Raw genomic sequence first — 20591 nt, 5'->3', positions numbered from 1 at the left:
TTAAAATTATTTTTGAAATTTATTTCTGCAGTGCAATTAGTTAATACATTTTCTTATTTCTTATATAATATTTGAAAGCAGGTTAGTTATAATTTCTATTAATTATTAAAGTTAAAATTAATTAAATGCAGTGTTTGTTAAAATTAAGTCTAGTCAAGTTTGTGCAAAAATGAACTAAATCAGCACTTCTGGCGGCGCTGCGAATGTTTGGTAAGAGCACGACGACCGAGCCTTATTCGTATCGAGTTCCAGCACTGTCTGCAGCTCCGATATCGCCCGATAACGATCTCGGCAACGAAAACTGCAGCGGCGATAGAGTACCCAATCGCGAGTATGGAGAAGCTGAACGTGATGTGCTTCAGCTTCAACGTCCTGAACTGCCTCTTATCGTTCAACCGCTTCCGTTTCCACTTGAGGAACAATTTCCTCGTGTTCGTCTTCCTCCACATCTTGACCAGGCCTGCCTCGACGGTTCCTCGTATCAGATCCGACACGCGGTTGAACAACGGCCAATTCTCCCTGGTTGCGTACACCTGCACGTAGTGTTCGATATTCAAGCCATTAAGTCCATTCGAGTCTTCGATTAGCCTGGATGGCTTGAATTTACAGGGAATCCCAAAATTGTGTTACTTCCGGAAAGTAAGGGGTTCCTTAGGTGATTTGAAGCAACTTTTTTCCTTTGCGCAAATGCAATCCGCGGCTTCGTTTACGAGTTATTAACGAAAAACGCCGACCAATGAGACGCGAGCCCGACTCGCGCGAGGCCGCCGAGCCAACGGGCGGTCGGAGTCCAGTTCCGCTAGTTGGATGGGCGGCCTCGCGCGAGTCGAGCTTGCTTCCCATTGGTCGGCGTTTTTCGTTAATAACTCATAAACGAAGCCTCGTATTGCATTTGCGCAAAGGAAAAAGTTGCTTCAAATGACTTAAGGAATCTCTCATTTCACGATTGCGAGCGACTTTTGGGTCACCTTGTGTAGCTTGAATATTGTTGGCTTTAATATCCGACACTACCTGCACGTTCTGCTGTATCCTCCTGGATGGATGCAAGTTCTCCTCCATGCTTCTCAGGTACACGTGGTGACAGTCGTCCAGACAGGCGCTCTTCCTCGATCGGAGGACATGCTGCTTGCATTCCTGGTCATAGTCGACACCGTGGAAACGAGATCGCAGTACTGGATCGTATAAGTACTCGGTGAAATATTTCGATCCGTAGATCCTGTAGTTTGACGCCTGAATGAAATTAGAAAATAAGTTAGTTAAAATAATATTTCAAGAAGTGACAATAATAAACTCTAATATTTCTTTCGACTCTGTGAAAATTTAAAAATAGCGCCATTTCTGGCGCTCGCTCAGCGCCAATTAATGTGGTGGAAAAACGCTCAAACTACTGTTATACAAAATCAACTGTCGGTAATTTAGCTGGTAGTTTGAGCATTTTGCTGCTACACTAATTGGCGCCGTAAAAGAGCGCTAGATTTAAAATGTGCCCGGGAAAGGGCTCGGAATTAACCAGCACGCCTTGTTGTTTGTTTTATATGTGTGTGTAGCATTTAGGCGATCATCTGGGAGCGAAATGCACAACGGGACTCAGGAGGCGTAGCCTTCGCGATCTTCGTGTTACTTGCTGGTTAATTCCGAGCCCTGATCTAGCTAATGATTTGAAAATATGCGATAATTCGGGAACTTTTTCTAGAAAAATTAATGAACAATTTTTAAGAACGATTGTCTCATTCAATAATACATTTATTTTACTACTTATAGTAACTTTTTGAAAGCAGAATATTTCAATTTAGTTCTCCTAGCAGAATCTTATTTCAAATTTCTGATTACTCAGGTATTTTCCAATATTTATATAAATATATAAATAATAATATATAAATATATATAAATATATTATAAATATATTAATAAATATATTAATATATAAATATAAATATATATATATATATATATATATATATATATATATATAAACGATGTTTATATAAATATTGGAAAATATCTGAGTAATCAGAAATTTGAAATATAAATAAAAAAAATTATAATTTAATATAAATAAATATATATATATTATTTATTTATTGTTTATATACATTATATTATTATATTATATATTATATTATCTAAAATACTGTACATATAATATTTCAAATAATATAATATGTAAATAATAAATATAAAAATATTTTAAACATCGTATTTTTCTTCTAAATACTTCCACCGATTTCTTCAGAAAAAAAGTTCCCGAAGATCGCGTTCATCCTGGACCATTAACCGCGCACGATTCAGAGATCGTTCGAAGATTTCTCCGACCTTGAGGTCCTCCGCGGTTCTGATGTTGGGCCGGGAGACAGGCACGGTGACCAACGAAGCCCAATGGCTCTGCAGCAAGGCGTTAATGATAAGAATCAGCAGGAACAGATTGCTGAAGAAGATCCTGTAAGCGAAGCACTGCGGCATTCGGCGTATGGACACGTAAGTCACTAGACGGATTATGTTCAAACCGGCTGATTGAACGCCTTGGTATTTAGCGAGTGCCAATAGCGCGATTAGAAAGACAACGAAGTTTGCTGCTATCACTGGCGGAGACATGAATGACAGGATCTTGATGTACTCGGCAATTTCGCCCGATCGCTGCGTGATCACGCAGAGACCGTCCTCTCCATGGGGGTAGGTGTGCCTGAACGCAGTTAATTATCTAAGTAATTTACATTTCCCAATCTCCATGTGCTACGTTCAATTTATTAATTTTTGCTAACATTTTTATTTCGTTTAATTTGTATTTAATTTTTATCTAATTTGTAATACGTATTTAGTGGAATCCAGAGATTTAATTGATGCCATTGCGTAAGATAAAATCTTGACTTCAATATGAAAAAGGTGAAATTAGTTGTTATTACGTGCTGTTGGACTAATTAGTGTGATTTTTACGAGTTGTGTAACAGCATTGGATCTAAGGTTTGTCGACTAATCAGCTTTCATAATTCATATTTGTATTGTATTGTATTATATTTGTATTATATTATATTCATCTACGTTGTATATTGGTTATTAATTGGTTTTGAAACTTGGATATTTAATACCTGTATTTCGCAGTTACATTTTTATTCATAAATCTTCTTAAGAAATGAATTTTATTACTTATTCTGTGTTCATATGACCACGAGCCTCATTGTAAAAATAGAAAAATTTATCATAAACGATAATTGTATAACAATAGTGATAATAATAATGATTTCAATTCGGAAATATTATCGATTATTTTTTAGTGCTTTCTGATGCATAATGAGGCACAGAAAAATCGTCTTTGAAAGAGATGTTCAATTCTTTTCGATAAAACAGTGCAAGTTAATTATCTGTGCTCGAATCTATGCAGAGCAGCTCATACCAAATTTTCCATGTCGCGTGCAAGCTTCTCACGTTCATGCCCATGTCAACCACGCCGTTGGCAACGTCCGCCAGCATTCCCACCATGTTCCCATGAGACCCGACACCGCCGAGTTCGTAAGCGGTGCCATTATGCAGGTCCACGTTCAAGGTCGCGTTCAGCTTGTCGAACACTATCTTCACTATCTCGCTGTTGTCGCCGGTGAATCTGTCCAGGCCTGGTTTATCAGGATCTACGATTAGGTGGGGCTTAAACTCGATCGCGTTCACCCTGACCTCGTACCCGTTTAGGTCGGCCGTTTTGTCGAACCACAGACCTTCGCACATCTTCGGACCTGGAATCAAGGCTGGTCAACGCTTCATCTACTAATTAGCGCCTATTAACCCTAAAACGCTTATAAGGTGCTAGAAGATTCGAGGTGTGCTTGAGAAAGTGCTCGAAAGAGTGCTGTAATTGTGCAATATTTGTAATTGCGCTTATTTCTGCAATACTGTTAAATTTAGGTAGTTATAAACATTTCGGTAGTTATCCGTGAAAAATAAGATACAAGAAGTTTGCGAGAAAATATTGTTAGATCGAAAATACATGCTTAAAATTCTCTGGACATTTTTCGATACGATTTATCAATTTATCAATTTACTTTTTACAGTTATCCTGATATTCTGAGAAAATCTGAACGATCTATTTCTGTATAATAATCTCAAACCATTAGACGGTGCTGGAGACTACAGGCTCTGCTAGATTCGGTGTAAACAATACCATAAACTAAAAGATCTAAAATCGAAGAATACGTAAAAATCGATGATTACCATCGCGGTATTTCTTCTTGAAAAGCATCCAAGGATGTCCACGGCGCCCGCTGAACAGTCCAGCATTTTCCCATCCGTCAGGAACCTTGCTGGAATAAGGATTGTAAGTATAAATGGCCAATCCGTCGAGTGGATCTGTGCACAAGAAGATCGTGGACACGAGATCGTATTCCCAGGCTGTCCAGAGGAATCGGTAAGCGTTCACGCAACCGCGCGCCTCCGTCCTTCTGTCTATCAGAATATGGTGTCCGTTCGAATTGGACCAGGTCGAGTCCTTTATTCTTTGCAGGAGCAGCCTCAGCGATGGCTGCGTGGAGGCGACCACGAGGAACTGGTTCAGCTTCCAGAACAAATGCAGAAACGAGAACTGTTTGAACGCGGCGAACGAGTGTCTGCTCAGTGTGAACAGATCGAACGCCGAGAACCCCGATTCTGCGATCAGAGCGATCGGTAGATCCTCTAATTCTGGTCTGCGTAAAAATTCGCCGTACTCCCCGGCGAACAGAAGAGCGTCGTTTACATCGAACACTGTACAGGTGCGAAAAATCTTTATCTGAGAACAGAGAGAATCGTGGGAAATCGTAAAGCGTTGATGAAATTCGTTTTGCATCGACGAGGGACCGGATGGCATTCTACGATTGTTCTAACAACGCGCGTGGAATTATTATTTATCTCATCTGCGAACTGATAGATCGCTGATTTTTTACGATTATTTTCATAGATTATTTTGTCAAGATAGATATACTATTATTATTGAATTTATTATTTATACTATTATAATATACTATTATATTATTATTAGCATAATACAGTTATTATTATTATAATATATATAATATTATAATAATATAACAATATTATAATAATATAATACTATTATAATAATATAATAATATTATAATAATATAATACTATTATAATAATATATTATATATTATAATAATAATAACTGTATTATATATACTAATAATAATATAATAGTATATTATAATAGTATATTTATATTATTATATTTATTACATAGATGTTTATTTCTATTTTATTTTGAAGACTCTTTTTACTATCATTCTCTCTTTGCAATCAACTTTAAACATAGATTTCATTTTTTGACATCATCTTTCTATTAAAATGTATAAAAATATGGTGTTGACCAATAAGTCATTGCGCTTTTTTCTTCCAATAGATGACAATAAAGAAAAAAGCAATGACTCGTTGGCTCAATGGTTGCCAATTGAACACAAAATTCCGCACAGAATAAATAAACCTCGTGAGAAGATAAAGACATCTTTGTCTGTGCAGACGAAGTATAGCAGTTCCATTAAACATAGTGAAAGCGAAAGTGTCACAGCTGAAGATTTACTGCGACTGGCGTACCGTTTTCGCGACCAAGTTGTCATAAGCGACCTCGGTGCTGATCGTCGCGTTAAGCATCAATGTAACGATCGGTGATACAATGCTGCACTCGCTTGCAGTCATGTTTTTCTCGTTTTCCTCGGTCGCACGTCTTTCAGCGAACTGGTTATGCTAATTCGCGGAATCAACGAAACCTGCCACGAATGCAAAGTGCCCGGCTAATTTCACTGTTCGCGATCGTCGTGAACTTGATGGAGCAAATTGAGTTGTCGGTTGCTCCGCGATGCGTGTCAAGTGATCACAATGAGAGGCTCGATTCGGGCAGGTGAATCTGCAAAGGTTTAATACCTTTGGTTTCTTTTAGCATTTTGATTAGCCTCTATATTGCGGCAACGTGCTCGATTCCGAACGTTCACCATTTTAGACAAGATCTATTAACGATAAATCCGCCGAGCGTTAAAAGCGACTGGCCGAGCTTATTTGGGACTATCGCCATTTTTCTTGTAACATCTGCTTGAATTAAGAAATTTATTCAGTATCATCTCCAACGAGATGGATATAATATAAAATATTACCAAAATATTATAAAATATAATATCATAAAACATTACAAAAATATTATAAAATATAATATCATAAAATATTACAAAAATATTATAAAATATAATATTATAAAAAAGTCTACAAATTTATAAAAAATACTTCATAAATCTAACAATATACAATAATAAAACATTGTACATTTATAATGAAAGTATACAAGTGGCAATTGTTCAATTTCTTTTCTACTCGTTAAAATGATTAAAAGAAGAAGGACATTCTCTTAGAATTTCTGTTCCTCGTAAATTGCTTGCACAATGTTTATTTTGCATAAAGATCTACCGTCTAGTAATAAATCTTCTTCAGAACGAAACAAAATTCTACATGCTTGTTGCCGATATCTACCCATTGAAGGTTGTATAAATATTCAATGCTTGCTGATAGAAAAATGACAAAGAAGTTCCACAATCATTAAATAAATACTAATGCTTAGAAATCAATTTTAAGGATCTTTCCAGGCTGCAGAAGTCGTGTTTCACAATGTCAACGTCACGGATGGTCTGTAAAATGGTCACTAGCACCCGCGCCGAGTGTCCATCCCTTTATACAAGCTGTCCATCGATATAGATAGGCATCTAAATGGATGCGTTTCGACTATTTCCATTCGTCATGAGCTAATGGATACGGTTTTCAGGCGGCGTAACGATCTTAGCACTTTTCGGGGGCGAAATGGATTGTTTCCGAGATAGGGTGACTGCGATAAAATGGCGCGCAGCGGTGCCTTAATCAGTTTTTCCTGAGTTTACTCTGAGCTTCCTCGAAGTTCCAATTCGTAAAACATTACCATTCTCTCTTCGCGAGCTACAAAATTCTTATAAAATGCGCAAATAACTGAAATGTGTTTTTACCATGTTATAAAAATTACATAGCTTGCATTTGTTATTCTGAAGGGAATAATAAATGTAATTTATTCTAGATTCTCTTCTCTTCGATTCGAAGATTTTCGCTTTGGAATGTTATAGTGCTATTTTGTAATATACTATATAATATACTATACTATAAACTATAATATATAATATATATACTATATATATATATAATATATATAAACTATAATATACTATAAACTATTTTGTAATATAGTGATATTTTGGATTTTGAAGCTTCGATATGTTCTCGCATCAAAATAAAAAACCAATTGTTTAAACACGAAAGTTGGAAAGTCGACTTCTCGCCGCGAATTACAGTAATTTCTCCCTAATTCGCGCTCAGACTGCGCACGGAAATGGACAATTTGGGAAGAGAAGATACGATCGTTCGAGCCTCGCTTTTTTACTCACCGATTGTCAACAACCATAAAAAACGAGAATGAAGGCTCGAACAATCGTGTCTCCTCTTCTCAAATTTGACGCGCGATCTGAGCGCGAATTAGGGAGAAGATTACCGTGCCGTTTCTCAGACCGCTATCGCCGGCGAGACGAGCCGCGGAGGTGTTCGCGGCGTGTCAGCGTTAATTGAATTCAAATTTCACGGAGTCAACGACCGAACTGTTGGGCGTCTCGTCGACGAAGCGAAGACGGGGCCGTCAAAGCGGGAGAGTCGCTCCCACCATGAAAGAAGAAGACAAGACCGTGACAGTTGTGCACCGGCCGCTGGCCCGCAGTGCTCGTCCCGTGCGAGCCGATTTCGTGACAGGATACTCGAAGCGTGACAGGATATTCCGCAGGATCTCGATGGGACGGTCGCTCGAGAACCGTTTCGAAGGCTCTGTCGAGTGTTAAGTGTACGGCGACCTTGGCAATCAATTCGAGGAAGTGGTCGCGAGCGAGCCTACGCTGGAGCTTCGAATCTTAGATGCACGAGGATAATAGCTGCGCGAGGACAGCGGTTCCGAAGACATTCCGTTGAGGTTTCGGCATCCTGCAGGATGTTCGGAGGACGGGAAGCGGTTCAGTGGTGCTCGCTGATAATTTTGATAGCGGGCAATCGCGTTGCCGACGCCGCCGACCGGCCGCACATTGTTTTCATTTTGGCGGACGATCTGGTGAGTCTGCGAACTCCGACGCCGGAGTTCCGCAGAATTATGATAGTATTAACTCGAGGAATTCAAGGCACGACAAAGCAATTCAATTACGTTGCAATTCAATCACATTGTGAATCGCAGTTCGGACCTCCGTTCAATCGAGCAACAATGCGCTTCGCGATTCAGGCCTCCGTTCAATTAGATTAAAATGTAATTCGTGACTGCGGTTGCGAGCGCAATTACAAAATACATAGTATGTGCGATCGAATTACGTTAGTTACGAGTTACGTTGTAATTGAATTGAGATCGTGAATTAAAGAAAAATTATAAATTGATAGAAGAAGATAATGCGATGAAGAAATGCGCTCGTTTCTTCAAATTTCTGCGCTGCGATTTGAAGAACGATATTTCATTTTACATTGTATTTAAAAAAAAATTGTGATGTATTTGAATTATACTCGAGATTAGAGTAATTAGCAATTCAATGAACTAAAAGGTTTGCACTATGTAATTGTATTACAATGTAGTTGAATTACTGTGCCATTGAAATACAATGTAATTAAATTATGAAATTGAATTGCAATGTAATTGAATTGTTACAACTCCGGCTGACATGATCTACAGTCGTCGACGAATATGCACGTCTTTTTAACGACATAACTTTTCTGAAACTAGTGCAAACAATTTGAGCTTCTTCTTAGACGGCAAAAATTTGCAACGAGATCTGCTAAAGAAAAGAAATCTTTTTAAATCACGTTCTTTTAATTCTTTTATATGAGCATACGACGAAAATTGAAACAATGCATTTCTTAAAATTCGTTCATGCGTTTCTGAAAATCTCATCAAAATCGATTGATGTTGCTAAGAGCTAATAATTAAAGATCACAAAAATCGCAGATTTTTACGACCTTCGCTTCGTCGCTTGAACATTGACGACGGAAGAGTAGAAATTTGTCGACTCGAAGGTCGTCTGGTTATGTCGACTTCATACCGTGTCCTGACACATTGTTCACGCCGGGTTCTGAAGCGATTGTGCGTCATTTCAGCAGCAATTTCGACTCGAACGAACGTGTAGCAAATGAAAGTAGCAAATTCAAAAAATCCGCAGGGATGGAACGACGTCGGGTTTCACGGTTCCGGGCAGATACCAACGCCGAACATCGACGCTTTAGCTTATTCAGGCGTCATCCTAGACCGGTATTATGTCAGCCCGATCTGCACACCGTCGCGGAGCGCTATAATGACTGGGAAACATCCTATTCATACCGGAATGCAACATGGGGTATGTAAATGTCCTTAAAACCTGGGAAATTTAGGAGAGTATACGCCAATGGATGCTGTTGCGATTAATCGCTGCATATATTAGTCAAGCAATGCTGTCTTAGGAGATTTTATAAATTGGAAAATTCAATTTTATATTTAAAAATTCATTTTTATATTCTTAACACTTTATCGTCCGGTCGTGGTTGAGGCTGCCACTCAGTAAGGACTGGCTTAGTCGCGCGCGCATTTGCTCCCAGTACCGGCTAAATTTTCGCTATTCATTGTGTTGTGCTTATTCCTTTAAAAATAATAATAAATAATAATAATTATTATAATTATAATTCATAAGGATATGGGGAGGTCAGCATACAGGAGGTCAGCTACTAACAAAACAGTAAAGAAGCGAAAACCGTCGATAGCTAAAAGTCGATTAATAGGCTATCGGTCGATAAGCATTGGCAATCGAAAAGCCGATTGATAGGCTAGCGATCGATAAACATTGGCAATCGAAAAGCCGATAAATAGGCTAGCGGTCGATAAAGTGTTAATACTGCAAGACTGACATTTTCTTAAGGGGTTCTCTAATTCGAAGTATCCAAAGATCATCCGTTTCCATATATCCGAAATTTGTATAATGTCGAATGTGACGATGAAATTATGGTCGTTGTGAGGAAATAAACGTATATGTCTATGCTAATGATCTTCAAGGATTGTAAAGTCAAGCAGAGTTGGGCAAAATTTTATTCGGACAACGAGGAAGAGATGAAGACTGACGAATACATTTTTATTCCACGCTGTCGCATAAATATCCAATAGAAATTTATCCACGTAAAGATTCATCCGAATAAGGATTTACTCGAATAAGAGTTTGTTTCAATAAAAATTCATTCGATTAAGATTTCGTTTCAATAAAAATTCATTCGAATCAGATTTTGTACAAATAAAAATTCATTCGAACAAGAAGTTGGATCGAAAGAACTCATTCGAGGACAATTTTGAATTAAAATGAATTCATTCGAATAAATATTTCTTCGAACCAGTTCGAACGATGCCCAACCCCGCTGCAAAGATTGTCGAACAGACCTTCCTGAGAAGATAAACGAGAGTTTACTCAGGCGGTGTCTATACACATTTCTTCAATTTTTCTACCGATAAGAACGTTTCCCATACCTATCCTCTATGAGTCATAACCTTCTCTTTGAGCTAGGTTTTTCGCACCTAGTCTCCACTTTTTTATGCCTCATTCGTTTAATTCCCACACTGAGTCAAAATGTCCCACATTTCTTTTTTCGAAAAAGTGATACTTCTATCAGAAAGATGCAATTAAGAATTAATTCAATACACTTGGAAGCGAGATATCGAGTTCCAATAAAGAAAACGATGTTCTAGAATGTTCAAATTATATTCACAAATTTTTGGGTCCCAATAGTATCGCTAATTTTCGAGTGACAGTTGTTCGAAATCTGAACTGGGACCGAACGCCCCAGCATGATATATACGTGACTCGCATAGGAAGTATGGCAGCGGAGGGTTGATCTAAAATGATAGTGATTGCTCTGAGAACGCGATATGAAATTAGAAGGTCCACCGACAGTGCCACTAGCGAACGCGAACACCGGCATCGTCGATTGCTCTTTTGTTATCGGCTTCTGTGGGCGACGTGGATCGCGTGGGGCGATTAACTGATCCTGATAGCTCGTGGCCTTTGTCTGGCCATTTACCGTACAAAAGTTTCATCGGTCGACCGATTTACACGGTCGTTAATTTCGTTTCTGCTCCATAGAGTACACAGATATTTTCTTCACTGTTTCGTGCCAGCGAATGATTGCGAATCGAATTCGATTACCACGATTCGATTTTAAGACATAAGTCGAAATTTTCGAAAATGTCGCTCACGCCGCTATAATATTAGGGGGACCGGAAAGTTATGTCGTTTGTTTACATTAAATTCAAACAGATAAATTTTTAACTAGTTTTTATTTTCAATCACAATGATGTAATCACTCTCATTATCAACAACCTTAAATTAGTATGCAAAAAAGAAGGAACACTGACACGCGCAGAAACGACATTACTTTCCGGCCCCCCTAATACTAACTCATTGATTTTTAGTCGGATAGTTGACTTTTCCAATGATACCAGGTAGAGATAAAATAGTCATTTTTTATATCGTGTTGGAAGCATAAGCGTTCCTTTCATGCCACCCGTACTCTGTAATGCTAATTTCGCTAACGCGATTACGCCAATTTTGCTAACACAGGTCCTGAAGTGCGCCGAGCCTAGGGGACTTCCGCTTCGCGAGAAGCTACTTCCGCAGTACTTGAAGGGACTCGGTTACAGCACCCACATCGTCGGAAAATGGCACCTGGGCTTCTACACGAAGGAGTTCACCCCAACTTACAGAGGGTTCGACTCTCACCTTGGCTTTTGGAGCGGTCATCAGGACTACTACGACCACTCCGCGGTTGAAACTGTGAGCCAGCAATTTAATCCGACTGATCGAACCGATCTACAGATTGGAACTCGCGGATTTCTTGATCCGGGAGATCTCCGAATCTACAGTCCTGATTCACAGTTTTAGGATCAAGGAGTCGTACGCAATTGATACCGAAAATTGATATTGAAAATAACGAGGCTTTCAAGAATTTTTTTTACAAAAAATTAGTGCAATATTTTTTAAACCAAGTATTTAATTTAAAAGTACCGATATTGTTCAATTTATACTAATTTTCTTGCCGCATAATTCTAAAGGATAACTGAGTAGCAGTCTATCGAATGAGAGCACTTTGGTTGCTAATTTTGGAATCAAATTTTATTCGACGTTGCCGAATAAAAATTAATCATTAAATTATAACATAAACGTTATATTCTATTACTTTTTATTCAAATCGAATGCTTTCCAAATAAATTCTTATTCTGATAAATTGTTACCTAGATATAGTGTTTCTTCGTAGTTTAATGATTACTCTTTTTCATTGGTGTTTCTGTGGTGATAAACGCAGCCTTACTGGGGCCTGGACATGAGACGAGGCATGGACCCAGCTTGGGATCTTCACGGGCATTACTCGACGGACGTGTTCACCACGGAAGCTGAACAACTAATCAACGCTCACAATACAAGCCGGCCCATGTTCCTCTATCTTGCACACGCTGCAGTGCACTCTGGGAATCCTTACAATCCTCTGCCAGCACCCGATCAAGATGTCGCCAAGTTCTATGAAATCACTAATTTCAGTCGAAGACGCTTTGCCGGTTAGCAAACTGTAATTTCAGAGATTTATCGAGCAGCTTTAATATACTTCTATTTTATGTTAATATATTTTCTATTAATATTTATTAATATATTTCAATTAACTTGCTGTCTTGGGCAAAGAAATTAATGTATTTGCGTTGTCCGGCAGAAGACGATTTCTTTTTGCTGAACTGAGAAGGACACGGATTAAAACACGTGTACAGTTTTTAGTAGACATCCTCTTTATTAAACATAATCTTTATTAGAGATGATATTTATTAGACATGATTTTTCAGATATAAATAAAGGGCCCAGCAGATTAAGATGGTCAAAATTGCCCTCAGAGGTTTTTTAATGAGCATTATCCTGTTCGATAGTTGACCAAGAAAAACTCATTTGTGCATGTATGTAACTTTTTTGTGAGGTCAACTGACCTAGTGACCTAGTGACCTATTAACTCACAGACAAGTTACAGGGTTGAAATTTTACACAGATAGATTTTTCTTGCTCAGCTATCGAACGATATAATGCTAATTAAAAAACCTCTAAGGGCAATTTTGATCATCTTAATCGGCTAGATAACATAAAAATTATATAGAAACGTGATACAGCAATTTTTAACAGCGGTTTAGAGTCGTCATTCGAACGCAAAGGTTGAAACATGATCTTTATTATACACGATCGCTATTAGACACGATCTCAATTAAACATGATCTCTGTCAAACACAATCTCTATCAGAAATTGGTAATTTTAGGTATGCTAACGAAGCTGGACGATTCGGTAGGCCGCGTGGTAGACGCGCTGCGCGCGAAGGGCATGCTCCAAGACACTATAATCGTGTTCTCCACGGACAACGGCGGTGCTCCCGCCGGTTTCAACCTGAACGCGGCCTCTAATTGGCCGCTCAGGGGTGGGAAAAACACCCTTTGGGAAGGTACCAAGCTCCGACAACGTTCGACGCGTCGATCAATCGTGACCCTGGCCGGAAGCGTTCCGCTAATTTCGTATCTCGGTTAGGTGGTGTGAGAGGAGTCGGCCTGGTATGGTCAGCCAGGTGGTTGAACCATCATGGGGTGATCAGCAGCTCGTACTTCCATGTCACCGATTGGCTACCGACATTGCTGTCCGCTGCCGGCGGCAATCCGTCGGATTTGCGAGACATCGACGGCTATAATATGTGGGAATCTCTTAAAAAGAATTCCAAGGGACCTAGAAAAGCTGTCTTGCACAACATCGATGACATCTACGGCAATGCTGGGATCACTGTTGGGAAGTGGAAGCTGGTGAAAGGTAGGCAACCGCGTTCTTGCGTCTAATTGATGGTTTTTGTTGGCTTTGGAATTCTTGTTAGAACGATCTGTCTTTCGTTGCGCCAATTTTCTTCGTCTCATTTCGCCAATTTTATTTGCCTTATACGTCAATTCGTCTCATGATGCATTTTTATAAACAATTGGAAGATCATTTGGTTAAAGGATTAAATCGTACGCCGAAGCTATTAGTCTTGTTGCTTTCTGGAATATTGCAAATTAGTGTGCCGGACATTAAGAACGCCTCGTTTAAAAGATTTTAATTTTCCCTATTTATCACGTTTTTTTTTTTTTGGTTTCGATATCTATCCTAAACCTCAAGGTGCATTTGCACCCCTTTAAAATGGCCGATTGCATACGCATGAACATCTTCCCGAGCACTATATTTTTTGAAAAATGGCGTTTACCTGTCGGAGATCTGTTCATCTTTTATCCCAAATAGTCGAAACGACTTCGATTGATCTTCGATGAAACAATATTCAAGCTGAAGATGGGAGAGATCTAGGATCATCTTCGATCGCTGAAGACTTCAGCGGCATTTTTTCAGATTCTTTCTGCATCTCTGAAAATTTCGTCGAGATCGATTAACGTTGCTATGAGCCAACAACGATTAAAGATATATCAAAGATCGTAGTGTTTTTACGAGTTTCGTCTTGGTGAAACTTTTCTTTAATATTTAAATATTGACAAGAAGTTGAAGGATCATCTTCGATCGCTAAAGACTTCACAGGCATTTTCTCAGATTCTTTCTGCATTTCTGAAAATTTCGTCGAGATCGATTAACGTTGCTATGAGCCAACAACGATTAAAGATATATCAAACATCGTAGTGTTTTTACGAGTTTCGTTTCGGTGAAACTTTTCTTTAATATTTAAATATTGACAAGAAGTTGAAGGATCATCTTCGATCGCTAAAGACTTCACAGGCATTTTCTCAGATTCTTTCTGCATCTCTGAAAATTTCGTCGAGATCGATTAACGTTGCTATGAGCCAATAACAATTAAAGATATATCAGAAATCGTAGTGTTTTTACGAGTTTCGTCTCGGTGAAACTTTTCTTTAATATTTAAATACTGGCAAGAAGTTGAAGACTTCGCAGGGTTCATCGCACTAACGAAGATTGCCAACAGGGACCACCTATGGTGGGCAGTGGGATGGGTGGTACGGTCCGTCAGGAAGAGACTTCGTTTACGACGTGGGAGGAGTGATAGGCAGCACAGCGGCGAGAGCAATAGCCAGCATTGGCTTCACCTTGAAAGCGGATAAGGTTCGCAGTCTTCAATTAAAGGTGAAGATCGATTGTTTCCCATCGAATGATACGACGTATCGTTGCAAGCCCCTCGAGGGTCCCTGTCTCTTCGACATTGAAGCGGATCCATGCGAGATAATTAATGTGGCTAGCAAGTAAGTGGGCATCGATCGAATTTATATGCTGCTCAAAAAAACGCATAGAAAAATTTTGGATATAAATTGGCCGGCTTTGACTGCCTATAACTCAGTGAAAAATCATCGTACAATAATGACTTTGATCTTAAATTAAAGCTTGAAATCTCTAATTTAAGGCACTGTTCCTCGATTTTAAGTTTGTCGCGACCTCGTCACTGTAACCCTTTAAACGTAAGGTCATGTTTGTCATATTGAAAATTGTCAAGTTTTAATGCAACAGTCACTTCGAAGTACTGTAACTTTTCGAAAAAAAATCGCAGCCTTGTTTCGTTTGCTCTAAATTAAAGAGGAAGGATTATACTTCATTCCGCTCTAAATGGCATGTCCGAGAAAAATTTTACACGCTCCGTGCATTTCGTTAAACTTCGCAATTTTTAAGATGGCTATTTCAAACATGGCTTCGCATTTAAAGGGTTAGAGTGATGAGGGTGCATCGAACTTAAAATCGAGAAACAGTATCTTAAACTAGAGGTTTCGAGCTTTAATTTGAAATTAAGATCGTCATTCTACGATGATTTTTCGCTTAGTTATCGTCAGTCGGAATTGTCCAATTTTTATCGTCTGTGTTATAATTACGTTGAATAGTGTATTATTCAATTAAGAAAAGGAATGCAGGATCAACAAATTTTTTCTGAACGATGTTCCAGGAACCCTTCAATTATCAGTGCTATACAAACTGAGCTGGCAGCATTAAATGCGACTGCCGTAGAACCTGGGAACCTGCCATGGGACGACAAAGCGAATCCCGAGCTCTGGGACCACGTTTGGGTCAATTTTGGGGATTATTCGCAGATTTCCGAGACCACGTCTGTCGGAGCCATGTGAGGCCACGTTTATGGACAATTCGCGATAGATCGTAATCAAATTGTACGACACACTAATAAATAAATTTCTGACATACACAAAGCCATAGAGAAATTTTATCCAAGACGAATAGTCGCAGGGGCGTAATCAAAATCATTACGATATAACAGTTGACACTAATGAGTCGATAATTTGACAGTAATTTGGCAGGCAGATCCTTTCGTACTAGGTGAAGGCAACAAGCAATCAACGTACAATTGTTATATATTTTTTATTCGACACCTAAAATTATCTTTTTATTTTACATCCCGGAGCATCTTTCACCGAACTTATTAATAATCTACAGACTTTGTCTTTATGCTTCATTATAGATTCATTCTAGAACTTTTCATTCGGTGGTGTCATTCTTTTGAACGCTTTCGAAATACAGTAAATTCTCTCCAATTGTCCCTCAGCTTGTAAAAAAAGATGCAAAATTTGGAATCGTGTCGCCCGTTCCCAAATCGTCCATTTTTGTTTACAAACTGAGGGACAATTGGAGAGAATTTACTGCATTTTCATAAGCTGTTAAGAATTAGGTACGCATTTCCAATCGTTTTTTTCGAGATCCAGGCAGGGGTGGACGTCAGAAGATGCCATTCTACATGAGCTTCATGCACCTAAAACATAAGAAAAACATTTTTAAACGCATTGTACATTTTTAAACGTTCTCGCGGCGACTCGCGACGACTCGTGGCCTAGAACTTGCCTGCACTCAGACGGGACCCAGTAGTAGCCGCTGGAGCATTCCTCCGTCACCTTATTGCAACTGCACATGCACTTCTCATCGTCCCACATCATGTTCTCCTGTCTCTCGCATTTCCATCTGTCCGACTTATTCGCGTTGCATTCGCAACTACAATTATCTTCGTCGTACGTTTGGTCCTTGTTGCAGTGATGTTCCATCATGGTGCACAAGCATCTGGAATGAACGCATTCGTAAAGTCTCGATTACGTTTTCGTTGTTACGTTGTTATTAGAATGATCTGGTTCTAAACACCTCGATTCATGCTTCCGATTTTGTTATTAGCTATAGTAGAAACTCGATTATTTGGGCTAAGCAGAATGACGCAAAGGTTTAATGTTTATTTATGGGACAGTTGCTTAGTTGAAGCGCCGGATGGCGCCTTTACTTTTTTATTTTTATTTTTTTTTTATTTCTTGTATATGATGCCGATTTTGTATTGATTGAGCTGATTACAGGTAAAATGTATTTACGTAATAGATGAAGGGTATTAATCTGTCATAATACCTATTATGAGAAATTAATAATATTTTTATTTTTTTTATTTCTTGTATATGATGCCGATTTTGTTTTGATTGAGCTGATTACAGGTAAAATGTATTTACGTAATAGATGAAGGGTATTAATCTGTCATAATACCTATTATGAGAAATTAATAATATTTTTATTTCTTTTATTTCTTGTATATGATGCCGATTTTGTATTGATTGAGCTGATTACAGGTAAAATGTATTTACGTAATAGATGAAGGGTATTAATCTGTCATAATACCTATTATGAGAAATTAATTATATTTTTATTTTTTTTATTTCTTGTATATGATGCCGATTTTGTATCGATTGAGCTGATTACAGGCAAAATGTATTTACGTGACAGATGAACGGTATTAATATGTCATAATAGGTATTATGACATATAAGAATTTCTCTCGCATGATTCGATTATACCGTCTTAATAAACATAATGCGACGCTTACTTGCACATCGTGTGTTCCTCGATGGTGATGTTGTAACAGTAGTCATCGCCAGACATACCGTGATTAACCGCCAAAATCGGGACCTCCCTGGTTTTCGTTTCCGTTGCTATGCAGGTAACTCTGGTATCGCAGAAACCGGTGCATACCTTCGTTTTTACGATGTCGGGATGATAGGAGAATCCCAGTTTTGGTTTCAGCTTCACGAAAGTATCCCGCGGCATGCAGTCTGTTTCGTGCCATTGGATGTCGTGGCACTTCTCGCGATCTATTACCCTTTCTACTCAACAAACCGTTCGATCATTTTCCTCGAATCACTATTATTTACATATTAATCCTATTAGGGCGCAGGCTATTTGTATTTGCTCTTGTTTCTGACTGTGTAACCAGTTAGCTGTTTTGCATGAAGTGCCTACATTTTATAGTATGATGAGTATACGAGTATCAAAAACTGGTAGTTGCGTAAGAAAATAATATACTATGATAATTTTTATTAAGTTATATATTTTATATTATTAACGAAATATGAAGAAAATCAGACATATGCAGTATAATTAGAATAACTAATTAAACTATCTAATAACTGAACTTTTCAAAGAGATTAGAACAGCTAATTGGTTAACAAATCAGACAATTCGAACGAACACTTTAATTCTTTGCATTTAATTCTTTCTCACTTTTAAGTTCTCTTAATTTAATTCTTGTGGCGAAGCATCGCTGACAAAAAGAAGGAAGAATTGTTCCTCCCTGTTTCGATATTCCAAAAATTCAATTGACTCAGTAATTACGATGGAATATGTTCTAATAGCAAAAATAAATTTCTAGCTAAATATTTGACCACTTGTACTATATATGACAACGAATTACATTCGTGATAAAGATTTCATTTACATTTCTTCTAAATAGAAATAAAATTTGATTCTCCTGCTATCAAAATCTAGGAATGAAAGTAATTGAAGACGTACAAAAAACAAAAACTGTCTCGTTCTATCAGGAAAATGATTAAGGTCAACGTAGAAGAAATCATAGTGCAAAGGGTTAAACTCTTACTAATCTTCACTAAATTCAAAGTGTGTTTCTAACTCTGTTCGTAGAATAATGATAAAGAACAATGGTAAAGAATAATGGTACATCTCGCGTACCTTTGTAAGTTAGCTCAGTAGTCTCCGTTTTTGCTATCCTCAGTTTATTCTCAAACCGCCCCAATACTGAATATACAAGTAGTAAATGCACAATAAATAACTGTATTAATTTCATCGCACTAGACAGAGCCATACTGCTGCTGGATATGCACAACGGAAAACGATACCATACACTGTGGTAGCTATTTCCTGCTATGCCTTTTTATAACCGAACATTGTGGTTTCCAGAGTATCACGCGACCGTAATCCATTAACATTCTAGAGGTGACCAAATTTTGTAGAGCTCGTTTTGCAAAGTTACAAGACGACAAAATGGCGTGCGCCACCAATTGGAGGTTAAATAAGAATCGTGGGTAAAGTTTATTAGTTTATCGGTTTATAAACGGTTTTAAATCCTGTGGTATAATGAAATGTAGAGGTAAAATTACAGAGCAAAATACAGGAGGCTAGCAGTCGCATAACATGACTTCTAAGAGTAAGCAGCATAAAATGGCGTCTCAGTGAGGTTCGAGATGTTCATAAAAATTGGCCAACTTTGACCGACGACGACTAAATGAAGAATCAACGCAGGACGATGATATTTTTTTTACATTAAAGCTTGAAACTTCTACTTTAAGATTCTGTTTCTCGATTTGACGTTTGACGTATCCTCATCAGTGTAACCCTTTAAATACGAGCCCATGTTTGTCATATTGCCGTTTGCAGTAACACGAAGTTCGATCTTTCTCCCCTAATTAAAAAACAAAAAACGAAACTTGGCTGCGATTTCTTTCGCTTGTCAATCTTATATGTCAGTGTTCTGTGAAGAGGTGCTCCTTCGAAGTAACTAGTCGGCGCAGAACATGCAACATCAACAGTATCTGAAGGAAGGAAGTTCACCACGGAAAAACCGAAGAGTTACAACGCGGTACTCAATGGAATGTTTCTAAATATTTTCTGGTCACTGGCAACATTCAATAATTGCGGAAATTACATATAACGATGTTTATTTACATAACGATGTTTTTCAATGCCCCATCAATCGTTCATAATATTTGAAATGCCAATGCCGGCGATAGATGACAAACATGGAAGGTCTACTTCAAAGTGCTGTAACGTCGCGAAAAAAAAATCGCAGCAGCGTTTATAGTTTTTTTTATATTAAAGGGGAAGGATCAAATTTGAGATAACTGCAAACGGTATCCTCGACAAAAATTTTACAAAGTCCTTGCATTTCGTCAAACTTTGCAAATTTCAGTATAACGAACATGACCTTGCATTTAAAGAGTTACAATGATGAGGGTGCATCGAACTTAAAATTGGGAAACAGCATCTTAAAGTAGAGGTTCCAAGCTTTAATTTAAAAAGAAGATCATCATCCTACGATGATTTTTCGTTTAGTTATCGTCAGTTAAAATTTGCCAATTTTTATCCAAAATTTTTCTATCCTATAATTTCTTTGGGCAGTGTATTTAAAACTTGGATAAAATATATGTGATTATTGTTGTGAAGTATGTCTGTAATAACGAAATGCAGTAATGGGCGTG

The 20591-nt window shown here is 38.1% G+C and overlaps 3 protein-coding genes across 3 annotated transcripts; 1 reads left to right on the top strand and 2 right to left on the bottom strand.

Annotated features, from left to right (window-relative positions):
- LOC117225038 (uncharacterized) lies at positions 1-6675 on the bottom strand. The gene is made up of 7 exons (XM_033478343.2): positions 6496-6675; positions 5572-6060; positions 4198-4750; positions 3389-3722; positions 2314-2680; positions 1012-1230; positions 1-533 (listed from the first exon to the last, which is right to left on the bottom strand). Exons 2-7 carry the CDS (start codon positions 5671-5673, stop codon positions 180-182), a joined length of 1929 nt encoding a protein of 642 aa, XP_033334234.2. The 5' UTR covers positions 5674-6060; positions 6496-6675; the 3' UTR covers positions 1-179.
- A 1029-nt stretch (positions 6676-7704) lies between these two features.
- LOC117225040 (arylsulfatase B) lies at positions 7705-16268 on the top strand. The gene is made up of 8 exons (XM_033478345.2): positions 7705-8134; positions 9222-9395; positions 11637-11849; positions 12379-12628; positions 13364-13543; positions 13627-13899; positions 15047-15320; positions 16010-16268. The coding sequence occupies exons 1-8, from the start codon at positions 8018-8020 to the stop codon at positions 16185-16187; spliced, it is 1659 nt and encodes a 552-aa protein (XP_033334236.2). The 5' UTR covers positions 7705-8017; the 3' UTR covers positions 16188-16268.
- A 150-nt stretch (positions 16269-16418) lies between these two features.
- LOC117225041 (uncharacterized) lies at positions 16419-20308 on the bottom strand. Its single transcript, XM_033478346.2, has 4 exons — positions 19066-20308; positions 17927-18203; positions 16915-17127; positions 16419-16825 (listed from the first exon to the last, which is right to left on the bottom strand). Exons 1-4 carry the CDS (start codon positions 19196-19198, stop codon positions 16807-16809), a joined length of 642 nt encoding a protein of 213 aa, XP_033334237.2. The 5' UTR covers positions 19199-20308; the 3' UTR covers positions 16419-16806.
- Between the last annotated feature and the right edge of the window lie 283 nt (positions 20309-20591).

The sequence above is a fragment of the Megalopta genalis genome, chromosome 3, assembly GCF_051020955.1.
Source record: "Megalopta genalis isolate 19385.01 chromosome 3, iyMegGena1_principal, whole genome shotgun sequence".
NCBI lineage: Eukaryota > Metazoa > Arthropoda > Insecta > Hymenoptera > Halictidae > Megalopta > Megalopta genalis.
This window is presented reverse-complemented; position numbering and strand designations above follow the sequence as displayed.